This window comes from Phacochoerus africanus, chromosome X (assembly GCF_016906955.1).
Source record: "Phacochoerus africanus isolate WHEZ1 chromosome X, ROS_Pafr_v1, whole genome shotgun sequence".
NCBI lineage: Eukaryota > Metazoa > Chordata > Mammalia > Artiodactyla > Suidae > Phacochoerus > Phacochoerus africanus.
The window spans coordinates 36,619,284-36,639,506 of NC_062560.1; the positions used below are offsets into that span (position 1 = coordinate 36,619,284).

General features: G+C 41.9%; 1 protein-coding gene across 1 annotated transcript in view; it reads left to right on the top strand.

The window, feature by feature from the left end:
• OTC (ornithine transcarbamylase) overlaps positions 1 to 19,958 on the top strand; it is a 67,297-nt gene extending 47,339 nt beyond the window's left edge. Inside the window, exons 6-10 of the mRNA XM_047764630.1 lie at positions 1,546 to 1,668; positions 7,533 to 7,586; positions 7,667 to 7,816; positions 10,132 to 10,269; positions 18,924 to 19,958. Coding sequence (XP_047620586.1) covers positions 1,546 to 1,668; positions 7,533 to 7,586; positions 7,667 to 7,816; positions 10,132 to 10,269; positions 18,924 to 18,983 — 525 coding nt within the window. The 3' untranslated portion in view covers positions 18,984 to 19,958. The remainder of the gene's footprint in view (positions 1 to 1,545; positions 1,669 to 7,532; positions 7,587 to 7,666; positions 7,817 to 10,131; positions 10,270 to 18,923) is intronic.
• Positions 19,959 to 20,223: the final 265 nt, after the last annotated feature.

Below are 20,223 nucleotides of genomic sequence, written 5' to 3' on the forward strand. Positions count from 1 at the left end.
AGATACTCAGTGTAGGAGTTGAATATTCATTCAAACAGCAGCTTATTAAGAGCATGGATCTAAATCAGATGGACCTCGATTTATATCCTAGCTTAAAGTAACACAACATTGTGAATCAACTATACATCAATGAAACATTTTTAAAAATCCTAACTTAGCCACCCAGAACTTCTGTGATCTCCAAATTAGTTAGCCTTTCTCTTTTCAGGATCTTATCTTTATATATAAATGTATAAAATATAGGAAACCTACAGATATTTCAGAGAAAGTAAAACGAACACTCATGTGCCCGTTACGGTTTTGCCAAATCTTACTTTAGAAATTTTTACTGTTTTTTAAATAAAATATTACAGATAGAGTTGAAGTCTACTGTGCCCATTTTCTTTCTTTCTTTCTTTTTTCTTTTTAGGGCTGCACCCGCAGCATATGGAGGTTCCCAGGCGAGGGGTCGAATTGGAGCTACAGCTGCCGGCCTACACCACAGCCACAGAAATGCAGGATCCGAGCCGCATCTTCCACCTACACCACAGCTCACAGCAACGCTGGATCCTTAACCCACTGAGCAAGGCCAGGGCTTGAACCTGCAACCTCATGGTTCCCAGTAGGATTCGTTTCCACTGCGCCACGACGGCAACTCCTGAAGTCCACTGTGTAACTCTCCCTGATCCCATTTCCTCCAATCCCACAAAGAAATTTTTGCCCTGGTGTTTGTATTCATAATTTCCAAGCATATGTTTATACTTCGACTGTACACGTCTATGTCCGTAAACAACCAAGTGTATTAATGGGCATGTTTTCCAATTTGATATAAGTGGGAACATACTCAACTGCCATGCTGCACTCTTCTGGGTGTGCTGCATTCCCCCTTTCCTAAACTAACAAGTATAAGCTTCATAAAGGCAGTGATTTCTCTCTCCTTTGTTCACTGTTATATCTCCAGGGTCAAGGACAGTGTTTGGACATTGATGGCTATCAATTTGTTGAATGAAAGAATGAACACAACAAAGATTCAGATTCGAAATTTATGAAAATTTGAGTCTCCATATGCGTTCATATGATGTCTTGGCTTAAGATATTAGAATATTTTGCTATTTTTTTTTGGTGATTGTACCTTTGTGTTATCGACTTGCTCTGTGTAATGCAAAAAAATGTAGCTTACTCATTCCAATGAAGTACTTAAAATTAAGATGAAGACTATTTCCCGAGCTCCGGTCCTGGCTCAGTGGTTAACGCATCTGACTAGGAACCATGAGGTTTCGGGTTCGATCCCTGGCGTTGCTCAGAGGGTTAAGAATCTGGCGTTGCCATGAGCTGTGGTGTAGGTTGCAGACATGGCTTGGATCCCGAATTGCTGTGGCTGTGGTGTAGGCCGTTGGCTATAGCTCTGATTAGACTCCTAGCCTAGGAACATCCATGTGCCACAGGTGCAGCCCGAGAAAAGACAAAAAAAAAAAAAAAGACTATTTCCTTTATTGTAACCCTAATATTTGTTTCACTAAGTAGATCTCCTCCCAGATGTAATCTCCTCCATCTCTTGCCTTTCAGGAACACTACGGCTCTCTGAAAGGCCTTACCCTCAGCTGGATTGGGGATGGGAATAACATCCTGCACTCCATCATGATGAGTGCGGCGAAATTTGGGATGCACCTTCAGGTGGCGACTCCAAAGGTAAGGAAAGGAGTTCCCATTGTGGCGCAGTGGTTAATGAATCCGACTAGGAACCGTGAGGTTGCGGGTTCGGTCCCTGCCCGTGCTCAGTGGGTTAAGGATCCGGCGTTGCCGTGAGCTGTGGTGTAGGTTGCAGACGCGGCTCGGATCCCGTGTTGCTGTGGCTCTGGCATAGGCCGGTGGCTACAGCTCCGATTCAACCCCTAGCCTGGGAACCTCCATATGCCGCGGGAGCGGCCCAAGAAGTAGCAACAATAACAACAACAACAACAAAGACAAAAGACAAAAAAAAAAAGAAAGAAAAGGCCAGGAAAAAAAAAAAAGACAAAGGTAAGGATACTTTCTGCCTTGAAACAAACCCCCCTTAAATCATGCCCAGATGCAATTACCTACTGAGAACCAAGCCTCTCTTCCCTGCAAGGAGAGCACGGGATACGCCACAAAATTTAGGTTCTGTTACTAGCCCTCCTAGTATAGCTAGCTGGTCTCTTGTGTACCTGGCTTCCGATCTCTACAATAAGAAATAGTCTTGGCTGATGCCTTTCATCCTGAGTCTGTGTGAAAAGCATGTCTGAATTATCCCTTTGAATGCCCTGCAACCAGCCATTACGATGACTGGCATCTTTGTGCACTGATAGCACAAAGGCGGAAGAAAATCATGCGATCCAGACAGCAGAGAAATCCCAAGGCATGGGGAAGATGCTGTCATGTTTCAAATACTACAATTTGGTCACAAAAAAAAAAATTCAATCTAATGTGAAGGACACAGTAATGGTGTCTACACCCACTTAGTGTTTCAAAATTAAAATCCAGGGACCCTTCCGCCTTTTAGATCTGAGTCCTGGCTGGGACGCTCACCCCCACATACTTGCTACCCTGCTATTAATCTCTCACAGAATGTACGGGAAGCGTGACTTCTTTTATAGGTCCAAAGTAACCCTTTTGATACAGAAGAAACTGGTAATAAATGTTGTCTCCGAGAAGCGAAACTGGGAGGTTTAAGGATAGAGGTAGGAGGGAGACTTTATTTCCACAGTCTATCCTTTTATATGGTTTGAATTTCTTGACATGTAAGGGTTCTACCTACATAATAACACATCTATAAATAAATACACCAAAATCAAAGTGCAGATCCCCCTAGGAGAAGCCCTGTGTTAAGATGCCTCCGGCCTCATACAAAATAAATAGGCCTTTTAAAAGATAAAAACGAATTCTGCAAGAGACTCACACAAACCCGTCCTGAAGGATCCCCAGAGAACCCTTTTCATATCCCATCTCTTCTGAACCCTCTTCCCCATTATGTTTCTCATCAGCTCTAATTTCCTATCAGGAGTCTTTTGAAGGGAAAACTCCCCTAAATAGAAACCATTTCAGAAACAAGGTAAGAGACACAAATGAGCTTCGCATTAAGAGTTGACGATTCACAAGACTGGGCTCCAGTGTGTTTCTGACCAAGCGTGTGTTTGCTGTTATCTGAGTAGTCACTGCTGGGATTCACTCATAAGCTAAGACCTCCCAGGAGAATATGTGAGGCCCCCAAAGTCCTCCCTGCTTCTCCTTCTAGAGTTTAAGATGGACTGAGGGATTGCTGGGGACGTGGGACTATCAGTGCTGAAACGGAGAGAGTCCCAGGCCAACCAGGGTGATTTGGTCACCCAAGTGCCACATCGGGCACAAACCCACTGAAAGCGGCTTCAGCCTGAACCAAGAAAGGAGCTCTGGAGTGTAGGTTATGCCCCGGAGTTGCCCAACCCGAGGCAAGGAAGGCAGGCTTGGATCCTTGGAACCAGTCATTGGTCAAGGGCAGCGTGGGGAGGTGGGGTGGTGAGTCCCCCAGTGCTTTGGGCAGAAAAAGCAGCAGCGTGGCCAGCAGGCCATCATCTGAAGAGCTGTGAGTGCTAGGCGTGCAAAGCACACTGAAATGGGGAGAGGGAGCAGAAGCTGCACAAAGGGGTCCTCCAGGCGCATCTGGGGAGAGCACCAATGTTAGCGGCTGCATCTGCCAAAACCAAATAAAACAACAAAAGAAAGCAAAATGCTTTCCCCTAGTGTTCTTGCTGAACCAGTTGGAGGCCCTGCACCCTGCTGCCTTAGTTTCCCGGAATCGCCATAACAAAGCACCACAAACTGCAGGTTCCAAACAACGGAAACGGAAACTCTCACAGCTCTGGAAACTAGAAGTCCAAAATCAAGGTGTTGGCAGGCCCGTGCTCCCTACAAAGCTTCTAGGGGAGGACCCTTCCTTGTCTCTTCCGACTTGTGGTCGCCTCGGGCGTTCCTTGGCTTGTGGCTGCATCACTCCCATCTCTGCCTCCATCTTCTTCCCTTTAGGTCCATGTTTTTTCTCTGTCCAAATGTTCCTTTTCTGATGAGGATAACAGTCATTAAATTTAGGCCAACTTCAATCCAGAGTGACCTCCTTTTAACTAATTACAGCTGCAAAGACCCTACTTCTAACAGAACGTCACATTTTGAGGTTCTGGTTGGGAATGAATTTTTGGAGGACATTATTCTGCCTAATACTCTTGCCATAGAAGAAATGTCAGGCATAGGCAGCAGGATAGATTGAAAGCCACCCTATGCAAGTAAACTTTGGGGACTCAGAGAGCTACCTCTTACATTAGAGAAGTCTTTTTTGTTCAGCATATACTGAAATAAAGGGTCAAATCTGATATGTGTATAAGGTAGTTCTGCTTCTTTTTATGGGAAGTCACACTTTCACTACAAATCTAATTTGAAGAAAGGCTCTATATTAATGCAAACCATTATTGCACTTAGTTTTTACATATAAAACACGCATTAACAATAATTGTTCCCTGCTCTAAGGTGTTCTGGGGAAGGTTTTATTCTGTGGGAAAAATGTATGATTTCAACATTTTATTGCATGTCAAGGATATTAACATCAAAGCAAATAATTCCATTATTATAGAGTAATTTCAGTATTGTTCTTGTGCAGAAACTAATTTAAATGATAAAGAGCACAAAAACCTAGTTAAATCTTGTTGGGCGTGAGAGTTTTAAAAAGTCTTCTGGGAGTTCCCATTGTGGCTCAGCGGTAATGAACCCAACTAGTATCCAGGAGGACACAGGTTCGATCCCTGGCCTTGCTCAGTGGGTTAAGGATCCAGCGTTGCCCTGAGCTGTGGTGTAGGTCGCAGACACGGCTCGGATCCCATGTTGCTGTGGCTGTGGCGCAGACCGGCAGCCGCAGCTCTGATTTGACCCTCTAGCCTGGGAACCTCCATATGCCTCGGGTGTGGCCCGAAAAAGCAAAATAAATAAATAAGTAAATAAAATCCTCTGGAGAGTTTTCAGTGGAGAAGTTATTCCATCAATTTATGAGGGGACCATTTTGTTTAAAGATAAAGCTAGGAGATTTATTGTACATTTAAGAAGCACCGAACAGTTTCCAAGGCCATAATTAATCTATTTCCCTAGTCTTCAACCAAGAATAACTTACATGTTCAAGAAAACATAATTTTGTCCTTGATTGTAAAATTGCTCCATTAACTATTGATGGTAATGATTTTAACATTGTTCTAAGTGAATATTTAGACAGAACTGGGTTTGTTAATCACCTTCTTCATCTGCTTTGAAGATTTATGTAAAAGCCAATGAGTGATTTAGTGTTGAAAGCTGAGCTGTGAATCAAGAATTCCTCTTTGTATTCTCAGTCATGGCCCAGTGCACACAAGGTTGGGTGATTTTCTAATTTCCAAACCTCTCTGTTGGTTCTCTAAGTACTTATTGATTCCTTCTCTAAGAATGATTATACTTAGGGAGTATAAAACCTGCTTTCCAAAGGGAAGGCTAAATTTTCAGGGCCAAGCCTCTTCATTTCTATTTATCAGTACGAATAGTCACAACATTAACTACTAAATTAGCAAGCCTTTATTAATTACCTTCCCCACATCCAGAATTTATGGCTATCTGAGGATGATAAAGAGGCCAAAATGTCTGCAGTCGTCATCCTCATCTGATAGTTTCTTTGCTCAAGGATGTTTTAAGGAGCGAAGGAACTATGGTAGAGAATCGTCATGTGCAAATAAGAATACTTTCAGATGAATACACTTGAACATGCCCGGCATGGGTTGAGTTTGCTGGGACACAGACTCTGAGACAGAATTCAGTGTGCAGGATGTTTATGAGGGCGTGCCCTCGAGAAGGGAGGGGAAGGAAGCAGGAGTGGACTGAGGGAGAAGCCGAGCTGGGATGCCAGCCCAAGAACAGCCTCCGCTGACCCCGCGGAGAGGTCTAGATCCGAGATGGCATTTTAGGCCTGCCTTGAGTTGGGAGGAGGGAGTCAGGTTTTCGTGCCCTCCTGTCCATCAGTCACTGAATGGAGGTGGCCTTGGAGGGGTACGTGCCTGGGGTGAGTCAGCTCTCCACAGCTGACGCCGTGCCCAGAGAGGGGTGACAGCTGAAAGCCATCTTCTGGCAGCACGCCCAGCAGCTGCGGGAATAAGTCCTTTATTCATGAAGGGGGATCTGGGTGGTACATCACAGCACCCATGACAATGGCCTCCTGAGGATTTAGAAAAACCAAGTCAGGATAAATTCTAAGCATTCAGGAAAACGAGAAGGATGGAGGAAGGTGAGAATAATGACGGTGTTTGGACTGACAAGCCTTCCACACGGAGGGTCTGGAGGGGAGGCTGGGCTAGAGTTTTGACAGAGGAGGAGCTGACATGTTCTGATGAAGACGGCCAGGAGGGGACAAAGCGGGGAAGTGTTCAAGGGCGAAAGGCTGGGGTGACAGGAAAGGGCAAGACGTATGCAAGGATGACACTGAGATTGGCTTTCCTGCAGCGAGATGTGGAGAAAAATGAAAAGAGACAGAAGCTGGAGCCTTGATATGCTTAATCAGCTTCGACCTAAGAAACAAGGAGTGGACATGGAAGGCTTCCGAGGAAACGATTCTGGCTGCTGTGTACAGGGCAGATTGGAGGGTGAGGATGGAGGCAGCAGGGTCTGGACTACCGTGGGGGGCTTAGTTGTCTCCATGGTGTCCCCCCTGTCACCTAGGGTTGAGACCGGGGGAGCAAGCGAAGTGCTTAGGGTGCAAAATGTGTGCTTGCACGGCTCTGACAAGGAGGCTTCTTGAGATCTGGTGCCTAGGCACCTTGCTTGCCTCACCCAAGCCTTGCCTCACCTAACCCTGACCTCAGCAGACCAAACCAAAGATATTTCAGCACAAACAGTGTACTTGCTGGGTAAATGCCATTTAAAAGCAAGTGCCCTGAACGCAGAACACTTGCTGGGGAGTGCGGACGAGTTAGATGTGTGCATGGGGGCTCTGAGCATTTAGCTGAGGCGGTGAGGGGAGGATTTTCTGAGTGCGGACGAGTTAGATGTGTGCATGGGGGCTCTGAGCATTTAGCTGAGGCGGTGAGGGGAGGATTTTCTGAGAAGGAAACATTTGAACTGAGACCTGAAAGCATTATCCACATGGAGTGGGTGGGAAAAAGCATTTCAGACCGGAAAAAAAAATAAGCATTAAAAATAAACGCAACGTCTGGAAAGACAAGAATGCATTAAGTTGTAGCATTAGGTATATAACCCCCTTAAACTATTACAGGAGCAAAAAGAGGTCCTCCTAAGAGCTAGAAAGTGCCACACACTGTTTGTCTTTATGGCCAAAGAGGTCAAAGATACTAGAAGAAAAAGGAGGCAATTATGCCTCTTTAAATGCCCAAAAGGACTATTAAGGTTTGAGATTCTCAATGTCAACATCATATTCTGCTGAACATTTAAAACAAAAATGGGAAGGAGAGCAGGCATATTGCTGAAAGGAAAGTAATGCATATATAAGGAGGCATATATGACAAAATTACCTAAATAACAGTTCATTCTTCCCCCTGCAGGGCTATGAGCCGGATCCCAGTATAACCAAGTTGGCGGAGCAGTATGCCAAGGAGGTATGCTTCTTATATGAAACGGTGTAATTGTCTTTCTCTGCCCCGCCAAGTTCTCTAACGGGCTTGCTTGTGTGTGCTAGAACGCGACCAAGCTGTCGCTGACGAATGATCCATTGGAGGCGGCTCGTGGAGGCAATGTATTAATTACAGACACTTGGATAAGCATGGGACAAGAAGAGGAGAAGAAAAAGCGGCTCCAGGCTTTCCAAGGTTACCAGGTTACAATGAAGGTACAAATTGATGCCTCTCTGAAGGTCCATTAATTGCATTCATAAGGGCCAGAATCATCTAATCACGCCTTCACTTTGGGGAGAGCAGACTGTCCTTTCATTCCCTATAAAGGAGTCACTGACTGTATCCCCCTGTGATTTCTCTCCTCCTGAAGATTAGCTGTGTCCTTTGGAAAGACGCTTTTGTCTGGTATGAAGGCAGTGAAACCCAGGCAGAAGACAGAAGCCACTTTTCCCCTCTGACAGAGGTGGAGGCATCAGAATGCTTTACTCTTTGTTTAGAGACATTAGGTTACTCCTGCTGCATGCAGTTTCTTCCCATTTCTCCTTTAAGAAAAGCTCTGCAATTCTGTTCTTAACCCTACTGGTCGGGGGTGGGACCCAAGAGTTTGCATTTCTGCCAAGTTCCCGGGTGAGGAGCTGCTGCTGCTCCAGGGTCACACTTTGAGAACCACTGTTCTGCAGGAATACCCTAAAAGCCAGGTGTCCACTGGGATTCTGTCTGCAGAGCAACGACTTTGTTTTGGTGGAAAAAGGGATTAAGCGATTTCAATAGATACTTTATTGATAAAGTATAAATGCTTAGTTATATACATGACAACAGGATGACGTTTGAAAAATGAAGTGAAAATGTTATTTTCCCCGTCCCCTTAACAGCGACTATTCCCAGAGGTAGCCACTGTTTAACAATTTGATGTGTCTCTTCGCAGATCTTTTCTGTGTATTTACATATGCGTACACACACATACACATACAACTATTGATTTATCATAAATGGTAGATTAGACATATTATTCTGACTTATTTTTTCCACTTAAATCTTAGATTTTCTTGTCCATTTAGATATTTTTGATTCTTTTTAATGGCTGCCTAGAATTCCAAGTACAAGTGGACCCTATTTTACTTAAGATGTTTCCTGTTGGAAAATTAAGCTGTGTCTAATTATCCTAATTACAAATAATGCTGCAATGAAGATATCTTTCTAGATATAGATATAGATATATATCTTTTTTCAGGTATGACTAGAGAATGCATGCCCAGGGGACAAATTTCTGGGTGAAGTGGTATATACTTTTTTTTCCACTTTATTTTATTTTAATTTTATTTTTTTGGTTTTTTTGGGCCACACCTATGGCATATGGAGGTTCCCAGGCTAGGGGTTGAATCGGAGCTGCGGCTGCCGGTCTGCGCCACAGCCGCAGCAATGCCACATCCAAGCCACATCTACAACCTATACCACAGCTCACGGCAATGCTGGATCCTTAACCCACTGAGCAAGGCCAGGGATCGAACCTGGGTCCTCATGGATGCTAGTCAGATTTGTTTCCGCTGAGCCATGATGGGAACTCCGTATATAGTTTTTAACATATGAGAAATGCTACTAAATTGCCCAACCAAAAGGACTGACAATTTATGCTCCCTCTACATTCTCTCCATTATTAGTTGCTGTTTACATTTTTAATTTTTAAAAAATCTCTAACTCATGCTTTTTAAAATCGGCATTTCTCTGATTATGAAGTTAGATGTCTTTTCATGTTTATGGGCCATTACTATATCCTTTTCCTATAAACTGCTCTCACAGCCTTTCATCTTATATAATATCCTTTGTCCATTTCTAATGGGTTTTTTTGTACAAAACCGAAAGCATTTGAGAACAACGGCAGTGATTTTGAGGTAAGAATTTAAGAGGGAATGTAGTTTTGCATCTTGTATCTGAACAATGATGGGAAGTGTAATTTTTAGGAACTGACTGTTGGAGAAAACTTACACTGCTAGGATATTTGCATTAAGGATGAAACACCTCGTGCGCAGTGCCTATAATCCTGCTTAATGCGCTCCTGTGCCGGAGCGCTTCTTCACAATTGCTGTAACTAGCGATGAAGCATGCTTCCAGTGCCAAAGACCACAATTTGGAGATAAGCTAAAAATATAACGTGATCACATAGAAGCAACCTTTAAAATACATTGGGGTGTAAGTGGTGACTTTTACTACCAGCCACATGTTACCCTCGTAGACTTCTTTACTGAAGTGTCCCACTGTCCCACTAGACAGGATACCAGAAAACCGAGTTAGTGGTTTAATTTGGAATGATGATCTCCCAAATCAAAAAAAAAAAAAAGGACTAGGAAGTTCCATAAGTTGCAAGTACCATATCCATTTCCACTGGGTGCTTTTAGCTTAAGCCCTCACTGTGCGCCCCCCTCTCTCTCCCTTCGCATTGACCTCTGACTCCAAGACTCTGACTCTGAAGAAGATGACATTGATAGCTGCATGTAAGAGTCAAAACACAGTCTTATTCTCATCTCTTCTTTAGACTGCGGAAGTTGCTGCCTCTGACTGGACATTTTTACACTGCCTGCCCAGAAAGCCAGAAGAAGTGGACGATGAAGTGTTTTACTCTCCACAATCACTTGTATTCCCGGAGGCTGAAAACAGAAAGTGGACAATCATGGTAAGCAAGCGATGGGGACTGGAGGATAGGCAGTTCTCTGTGTGGCCCCAACTTGGTCCTTCATTCCTTTTGGTAAATAATAAGCACCTGGGATTATCCGCATACATCATTTGCTCATATGGCAATGATTATTTTTTTTTTTTTGGCCACCTGCGACACATGGAAGTTCCCAGGCCAGGGATCAAATCCAAGCCACAGCTACAGCAACACCAGTTAGAGTTAAGACGAATCCTTAACCCATTATTCCACAGCAGGAACTCCAATGGCTTCTTTTTTATTTTGGCCATACCTGCAGCATGCAGAAGTTCCTGGGCCATGGATCGAACCTGCACCACAGCTGTAACCAGAGCCACAGTGGTGACGTTTTGCCACCAGGGAACTTCCTATGTGGCATATATATTTTTTTCCAGAAGGCTCAGAATAGATTGTTGTTGCTGAAAGCATTTACAGTGTACTTTTAATGGAGTAAAAGTGACCCCCAACTAAATATATCTATTTTAGTCCAAAGTCTTATGTTCTTGATCATCTTGAGCGCTACCTACCATTGCCTGCCAACCATTATAAGCTGTATAATTCTTTTTTTTAATTTTTATTTTATTTTTTTTATTTTATTTTTCCACTGTACAGCAAGGGGATCAAGTTATCCTTACATGTATACATTTTTCCCCACCCTTTGAGCTGTATAATTCTTATACCAAAATTTTATAGTCCCCTTGTTAATGTTTAGAGAAGCCCCTAATTCAGGGTCTGACACAAAGTAGGTATTCAAAGAAATTGTCTTTCCTTCCTCCTCTCTTTCTTCTTTTCATTCCTTGCCTAGGTAATCGTTTTGCTTCTCTACTGGCTTTAGCCACACGGCTACCTTTGTTTTTAGGTATAGAACATTTCCAACATTGCAGCAAGACTAATCTTAAACATTGTTAGTCCCTTCAACAAAACACGAGTAGTTTCATTTTCATCCCAGCTATTTTAGGAAATACTAACGTCATATCTCTGCTTTACAACATCCTAAACATCACTTTCTTCTCTGAAAAATGGAATACTCAAGAGCCATAAGTTAGTACCACCATTTTTTTTTTTAGCTTTTAGTGATTTAACTAGTCTCAGTTACTACACCAGCCAGGGTCTTACCGGCAAACAATAGAATCCACTCCAGGCAGATATATAAGAATCTGTTAGAAGACATTAGGCACCTTACTGAACTAATGTGGGGAAAGAGGGTGCAGTGAATCATTCTTGTACACCATATTCAGAAACAACATCGGCAGGAAAATTGCCCAGCAACACTGTGGTTCTTTTGTAGCCAAAACACCACTGATAGAACCACCCATGGCCTGGTACCTAATGCCCTGGAAACTAAATGCCAGATACTCCAGTATAGCTTCCCCAGCTGAACCAGATACCTCCACGTGCATATGGGCCAGAAGATCCAATCTGCCAGAGATAGCTTCCTCTACATGTTGTTCACTTGGGGTTCTAAGTCTAGAGCTTGGAGCTCCAAGAGGCAGGCCTGCACCCCAGCTGCAAGGGAATCTGGGAAATGTAGTTTCAATCTATGGAGTCAATTAAAACAAGCTGGAAAGGACTATCTGCTAGTTATTTATATAATCTATACATGGATTTAGATAGGGTTATTGTGAGCATTAAAATAATACACATAAAACACTTAGTATGTTATCTAATACACTGTGAATATTGTTATTATATTATGATGACCATTATCATCTTCACTGTTGATCTAGTGCAGTGACCAGCAGAGATTTGAGCTCCCCTATGGCTGACTGGAAGCTAATCATGACTCCCTTTGCAATGCAAAGTTGTATATCAGGCCTAAATTTTCCATATCTAATAAGAGGGATGATTTGGTTTTTTTTTTTTTAAATGTACCTTCCAGCTTGCCATCTCAGGACACTAACTTTGGCCAAAATGGCAATTGTCATGTCATTTAGACCGGTGCCTCTGAAGCTTTAATGTCCATTTGAATCACCTAGGAATCTTGTTAAAGTGCAGATTTAGATTTGGTCTGAGACAGGCCCAAGAGTTAGCATTTCTAACAAGCAACCAGGTAATACAGAGGCTGCCATCCTGCAGACTACGTTTTGAGTAGCAAAGATCCAGATGACAAAAAAAAACAAATATAAGCTCTCCAATCACGTACCTCAGAAAAATAGCAAAAAATTTTCCTCAAGCTCTTTTCTTTATCATAAGATGACCGAAGTTACAGAGATAAATCAACCCAAACCTGTTAAAACAGGTACCTTTTAGAAATCCACGGGGGAAAAACTAAAAGTAAGCTTTCTTTTTTTTTATAATGACTTTTATTTTTTCCATTATAGCTGGTTTACACTGTTCTGTCAATTTTCTCCTGTACAGTGTGGTAACCCCGTTACACATACATGTATAGATTCTTCACAAGTGATTAGACACAGTTCCCATTGCTATTCAGCATGATCTCATTGCCCATCCATTCCAAATGCAATAGTCTGCATCTATTAACCCCAGACTCCCAGACCATCCCACTCCCTCCCACTCCCCTTGGCAACCACAAGTCTGTTCTCCAAGTCCATGACTTTCTTTTCTGTGGAAAGGTTCATTTGTGCCATATATTAGATTCCAGATATAAGTGATATCATACGGTATTTGTCTTTATCTTTCTGACTTACTTCACTCAGGATGAGAGTCTCTAGTTCCATCCATGTTGCTGCAAATTGTTCTTTTTTATGTGTATATATACCACATCTTCCTAATCCAATCATCTATCGATGGACATTTGGGTTGTTTCCTTGTCCTGGCTATTGTGAATAGTGCTGCAATGAACATACAGGTGCATGTGTCTTTTTCAAGGAAAGTTTTGTCTGGAAATACGGCCAAGAGTGGGATTGCTGGGTTATATGGTAGTTCTATGTATAGTTTTCTAAGGTATCTCCATACTGTTTTCCATAGTGGTTGTACCAGCTTAGATTCCCACCAACAGTGCAGGAGGGTTCCCTTTTCACCACACCCCCGCCAGCATTTATTTGTGGACTTACTAATGATGGCCATTCTGACTGGTGTGAAGTGGTACCTCATAGTAGCTTTGATTTGCATTTCTCTAATAATCAGGGATGTTGAGCATTGTTTCATGTGCTTGTTGGCCATCTGTATATCTTCCTTGGAGAAATGTCTATTCAGGTCTTTTGCCCATTTTTCCATTGGGTTGTTGGCTTTTTTTTCTGTTGAGTTTTATCAGCTGCTTGTATATTCTAGAGATTAAGCCCTTGTCCGTTGCATCATTTGAAACTATTTTTCTCCCATTCGGTAAGTTGTCTTTTTGTTTTCGTTTTGGTTTCCTTTGTTGTGCAAAATCTTGTCCATTTGATTAGGTCCCTTTGGTTTATTTTTGCTTTTATTTCTGTTGTTTTGGGAGACTGACCTGAGAAAACATTTGTAAGGGTGATATCAGAGAATGTTTTGCCTATGTTCTCTTCCAGGAGTTTTATGATGTCTTGTCTTACATTTAAGTCTTTCAGCCATTTTTGTGCATGGTGTGAGGGTGTGTTCTAGTTTCACTGATTTGCATGCAGCTGGCCAGGTTTCCCAGCAATACTTGCTGAAAAGACCGTCACTTTCCCATTTGATGTTCTTGCCTCCTTTGTCAAAGATGAATTGACCGTGGATGTCTGGGTTTATTTCTGGGTTCTCTATTCTGTTCCATTGGTCTGTATATCTGTTTTGGTACCAGTCCCATACTGTCTTGATGACTGTGGCTTTGTAATATTGCCTGAAGTCTGGGAAAGATATGCCTCCTGCTTGGTTTTTATTCCTCAGAATTACTTTGGCAATTCTGGGTCTTTTGTGGTTCCATATAAATTTTTGGATATTTATTCCAGTTCTGCGAAAAATGTCAGGAGAAATTTGATAGGGATTGCATTGCATCTGTAGATCGCTTTGGGTAGTATGGCCATTTTTACAATATTAAGTTTTCCGGCCCAGGAGCATTGGACATCTTTCCATTTCTTTATATCTTCTTTGATTTCCTTGATTAATGTTTTATGGTTCTCAGCATATAAGTCTCTCACCTCCTTGGTCAGGTTCATTCCCAAGTATTTGATTTTCTTGGGTGCAATTTTTAAAGGTACTGTATTTTTGTATTCCTTTTCTAATATTTCATTGTTAGTATACAGAAATGTGATTGATTTCTGAATGTTAATCTTATATCTTGCTACTTTGCTGAATGTGTTGATCAGTTCAAGTAATTTTGGGGTTGAGTCCTTGGGTTTTCTGTATATAGTTTCATGTCGTCTGCATACAGTGACAGTTTTATCTTTTCTCTTCCTATTTGGATGCCTTTTATTTCTTTTGTTTGTCTGACTGCTGTGGCTAGGACTTCCAATACTATGTTGAATAACAGTGGTGAGAATGGGCATCCTTGTCTTGTTCCAGATTTTAGTGGGAAGGCTTTCAGCTTTTCATTGTTGAGTGTTGTATTTGCTGTGGGTTTGTCATAAATGGCTTTTATTATGTTGAGGTATGTTCCCTCTATACCCACTTTGGTAAGAGTAAAAGTAAGCTTTCTAAAAGATCATTTATGAAGATGCTTTGCACTTTTGAATTTTTAAAGAGCTTATTAAACACATATTTAAATTGAATTTACTTAAAAATTAAGTACGTAATGTATTCATACAGTTCAAATGTTTACAAGGATACTCACACACACACATATATAAAATCTGCATACACACACACACACACACACACACACACACGGTGAAACCTTATGCCCTCTCATTTTCTACCATATTTCCACTTTCCTGAGTTACCCATTTCCCCTAATGGGAAAATATATTTTAAAGAACTCGAGAGGCGTAGCCATATTAAAAAGAAAGTAGAGAATATAAAATAGAAAGAATACTCAACTGGGAGTAAGGAGAGCTTGAATGCTCTGTTTTTGATCCTAGTCAGCTGTGACATCTTGGGTAAGAATTACTTCTCAAAGTCCCAGTTTCCTCACATATAAAATAAGCAGATCAAGCTGTACAGATGGCAAACGACTTGCAATCTTACATCCTCAATCTCATCAATAGGTTACTTAGAGTCCTATGTTCAGAAGGTTCTAAGCCTGCCTGTGGTCTTGGAAAGGAAGAGTGGCATAACTGACTAGAGATGCCTGACATGGATTCTGGAATGGAGTCGGTGACACACATGCTGTCCTCTTTATGTCTCTGAGCCAGATGATTTGGAGATACCACTGAGTCAAGTTCATTTCAGCAACCATATACTGGGCACCTACTCTGTGCCAGACCCTCTGCCAGGCATTGGAGATAAAGGACAAAAAAAAGAATATTGTGTCTTCCCCGCACAGTCTATACAATTCATTGGAGCATGGCATTTTCAAGTGGGATGAGACCTTAGAGATTGTCTAGTCTAAGTTCCTACTTTAAAGGTGAACAGATTATTCTTAGAAGCTTATTTAGAATGGCATTTAGGCTCTGAATTGCTGAAATAAATCTTTCTGGAATGTTCTAAAGGCACAATACTTGTTTTTCTCTAGAATTTCCCAATCCAATACAGTAGCCACTAGGCGCATGTGGCTATTTAAATTTAGACTTAAGTGAATTACCATATAATAAAATATAAGATTCAATTCCTCTGACATACTAACCACATTTAAGTGCTCGATAGCTACATATGGCTGGTGGCTACACTACTTGTATTGGACGGCACGGATACAGGACATTTCCATCATGGCAGAAAGTCCTACTGGACAGCACCACTATCTGGAGAATGATTTCCACACGCACAGTTTCATTTAAAATCAGGACAGAAGAAAGAAGGAAAGATACAATCTAGCCTCAGGTACTGAGGGCCCATGATGACGAATGTAATAACTAAATAAGGTGAAGGGCTTGTTCTAAAGGCATATAAAAATTTTAAAGCAAAAGTGTACTCTTTCAGCACTCGGAGCAGCTTTTTAAGCCGTCCTTGCTGGGCGATTTCCAGCTGTGCTTTCAGAACACTCCAGTAATCACATCATTCTATTCGTAGTGCACCGTCCTTTGGATCTTGTTGTTTAAACACACACACACACACACACGCACACACACACACACCCCTTTCCTCCTGAAAAAGTTTGCTTTTGTATTTTGCAATAGTTAGTAAGGCTGTAGGACTCACAAAAAGTCAGGTGGGTTTCTTCCTCTGCCCACAAATTTTACTGTAGTTAAAGCAACCTCAAGAAACCCTGTTAAAGAAAATCTGACACTTCAAAGCACTGCAGGATGAGCCTTAGATACACCACACCATTGTGGATGTAATTCAGAGTATTTTATCATCTCTTCTCTCCAAGTTAGGGGGGCCAGATAAAATACAGGATACCCAGTTAAACTGCAATTTCAGATAAACAATAAATAATTATTTAGTACAGATATGTCCCATGTAATATTGGGGACATATTTATAGTTTAGAAAAATTGTTGTTTGTCTAAAAATGTCAATTTGTATTTATTTATTTAACTCAATCTGGCAAGTCTACTCCAAATTGACTTTCTAAGATTTAACATCTGAAAATAAGTGTGACCATGCAATGACCATTAAGTACCAAACCAGGAGTTTTCTTGTGGTGCAGCGGGTTGGGGATCTGGCAGTGTCACTACAGTAGCTTGGGTCACTGCTGTGGTGCGGGTTCGATCCCTGGTCTGGGAACTTCCACATGCCGTGAGCGTGACAAAACAAACAAACAAATAAACACAAGCAAACCAAACTAGATATATGGTCCCAAGAACCCAGAAAAAAGCTTTAAGTATTTTACCAGGAAGATGTTCTTATCCGAGAGTTTGACCTCCCTGTTTTCTTCTTGTCATTCAGATCTCAGCTTAAATGTCATTCTTCATTAAGGTCTTCCCTGGCCACCTGCTCTTAAGTGGTTCCCCAGCCTACTTTATCTTGTGGGGTTTTTTTTTGGGGGGGGGGATTGTTTGTTTGTTTCTTTTTTGGCTGTGCCGGTAGCATGTCAAAATTCCTGCACCAGGGATCAAACCCACACCATAGCAGTGACTCAACCACTGCAGTGACAACACCGGACCCCTAACCTGCTGTGCCACAAGAGAATTCCCATCCTTTATCCCATTTTTAATTTTCTTTTCTAATGACATTTATCACTACTTTTTCTAATGGACATTGATCACTATTTGTTTGTTGCCTGTCCCCTCCCTGTAATGAAAACACCCTCATAAGAGCATTGATCTTATGTGGAAGGTTCTTCATTATACCCAGCATGGTACTTGAGAAATACCCAAATACATGTTCAATGCATTTTTTAGCCTGAAGGCAATATCGAGTATTGGTTGGCTCTCGAACATGGGCTTTGGGAACCAGGTTAAAATTCTGGCTCTCTGTGTGACGTTGGGCGAGCACCATAACTCTTCGAAGCCTAGTTTATCCATATGAAAATGGGAGTAAAGTAGAAGGAGCTTGGCAAGGTGGTGGGGAGTAAATGAGGCAGGAGTCCTTTGGGCATCATGGTCAAGATCTAGGACAAGCGGGTTCAGATCCATCCCTTAGGACTGTCTCTCAGGAAAACAGCTATGCTTCATTTTCCTCAGCTGTATCTTCTCTCTCTTACTACCTCACACAAGTGGGAAAGGATACTAAGTAGTGTGATGCACAGAAAGCAGTCAGCACAGGGCTCGGCCCATGGGAACTGTTCAATAACTACATGCAATGAGCACATGTGAAATATAAAACCTGCACTTCTGATATGGCTAGGGACACAAGTACGGTGTGGTCAGAAAGAAAGAGCAAGCACCTGCAAAGGCAGTAAAACTACCTCTTAAGAGGGGAGTCAGAGAAACCTGGCTCCAAACCCAGTTCTATACTCTGTGTTGTTTCCAGGATTAAGTTCCTCATCTATAAATGCTAATAACAGAAGCCGATTTAGATGGTTGTTGTGTTAAAGGAGACAGTGCATAACATGTCTTTCTATCTCACTGTAGCACGTAGCACACTGCCTGGCAAATATTTCTTAGCCGACTAGCATGGGATAACGCACTTCGTCTGGAATGTAGTAAGCACTCGAGAAGCATTTGCCATCACTGTTCCTGATACTATTACTATGGTCATTACTGTGGAAGTCGGGAAGAGTAAAAGTGAAAACTCCCATTTGAAACTGACAGCCTAATGGGCAGCTGTACTCTTGCTTATAAACATTCTTTCATGAGGACCCAGATTTCAGAAAGACATTATGCATGAACTCAAATGATTTACGTTTACTAGTCTACATTTGATTTATTCTAAACTTCTCTAGGTTACAAATACCCAAACCGCAGTGTAAACATGGATGGGAGAGATTCCATTTCTCTAAAACCAGCCAATTCCTAGATTTCACTTATGCCTGGAAAATCCAATCATGGCTACTGTCTTGGTACCTTATTTCAGCTCTCTCCCCTACTAGTCCTGGAATGAGGCCTAAATGAGCATGGCGTTTGTATATATTTGAGTCAGCCTGATCCTTCTTGACCTCCCTTTATTGGAACTGTCCCTTTATCCTTTCCTTGGGAAAACACCTTTCAACTGCAGACTTTCAAAGTTGCGACCTGGATCACCTTCCCTAAGTGACTAAGCAACTCTTGCTAATGTTTACCCATTTCTTTCTTTCTCTTTCTATGTGTGTCATCCCAGGCTGTCATGGTGTCTCTGCTGACAGATTACTCGCCTCAGCTCCAGAAGCCAAAGTTTTGATGCCGTGATGCTTGTCAAGAGGGAAACCATGTTCTTCTGTAGCAGAATGAGTCAGTTGATAAGGGAAGGAGAAGAGAATCTAAGAAATAAACAGATCCTGATGCATTGTATAGGTGAATGATATGATATTGCTTTGCCATTGTGAAACCTCCCTAAAGCCCTTAATTTAAGTGCTTGTGCACTGTCATATGTGGCTTAACTTGGTTTAAACTTTCCAATTCACAATTTCTGAGTTACATTTGGGTACCATATTAATAACCATATACATTTGCTTCAACTAAACATAAAATACTGCGTTCATAACACATAATGCCTAAGCCATTAAATGTAATCTATGCTTATTGCCTTAATAAATTATCACCCACGCTAATTTATAAGTAAACATTTACCAGGCAGTCAGCTGCTGGTAGATCTGTGGGCTGTGCTCATATCCCCCAGGACCAACAAGGAAGCTAAATGATCCATCTTGCTGATGTAGTGCAATTTTCAGGCAAATGAGGTAGATAGACATTCATGTGTGGAGGAAATGATGAAATTCTTAGACAACAACTATAATTGTGTCCAAACTCTGGAGTTTTTTCCAGTCATTTGGGGAAAGAGGGTCCTTTGAGAGCACACATCTCTTTTCTGTAATGAATACTTAATGTAACAAACCTAAAGAAGCCTTTGTGAACAAGTGGTAGAACCATGCCTATGTAGCTAGGAACATAAGATCCATTAGTGACACCTTTGTAGGTTCAAATTCTCCAGCAGGAGAAATTTAATTTTTTCATGTCTGTGCTTGTCATGCATCTCATCACACCACACACGGGATAGTTCCATAAATTTACTGCTTGCCACATTTCAGCCCATTTTTCCCTCTAATTTTGCTTCAAGATAATAAAAATTTGCTTTACTGGATTATTATGCGATTAAAGCTAGATGTCTCTTGTGGGTGAACAAAATTTGTATTGTTGAATTATTACGATATAATTTGAAATCTTTAGTTCAAATGTTAAATAAATGAAACTTAAAAAAAAAAAAGAGTTTAGGAGTTCCTGTCGTGGCTCAGCGGAAACGAATCCGACTAAGAAACATGAGGTTGTGGGTTAATCCCTGGCCTCACTCAGTGGGTCAAGGATCCGGCGTTCCGTGAGCTGTGGTGTAGGTCACAGACGTGGCTCGGATCTGGCGTTGCTGTGACTGTGGCGTAGGCCGGCAGCAACAGCTCTGATTGGACCCCTAGCCTGGGAACCTCCAT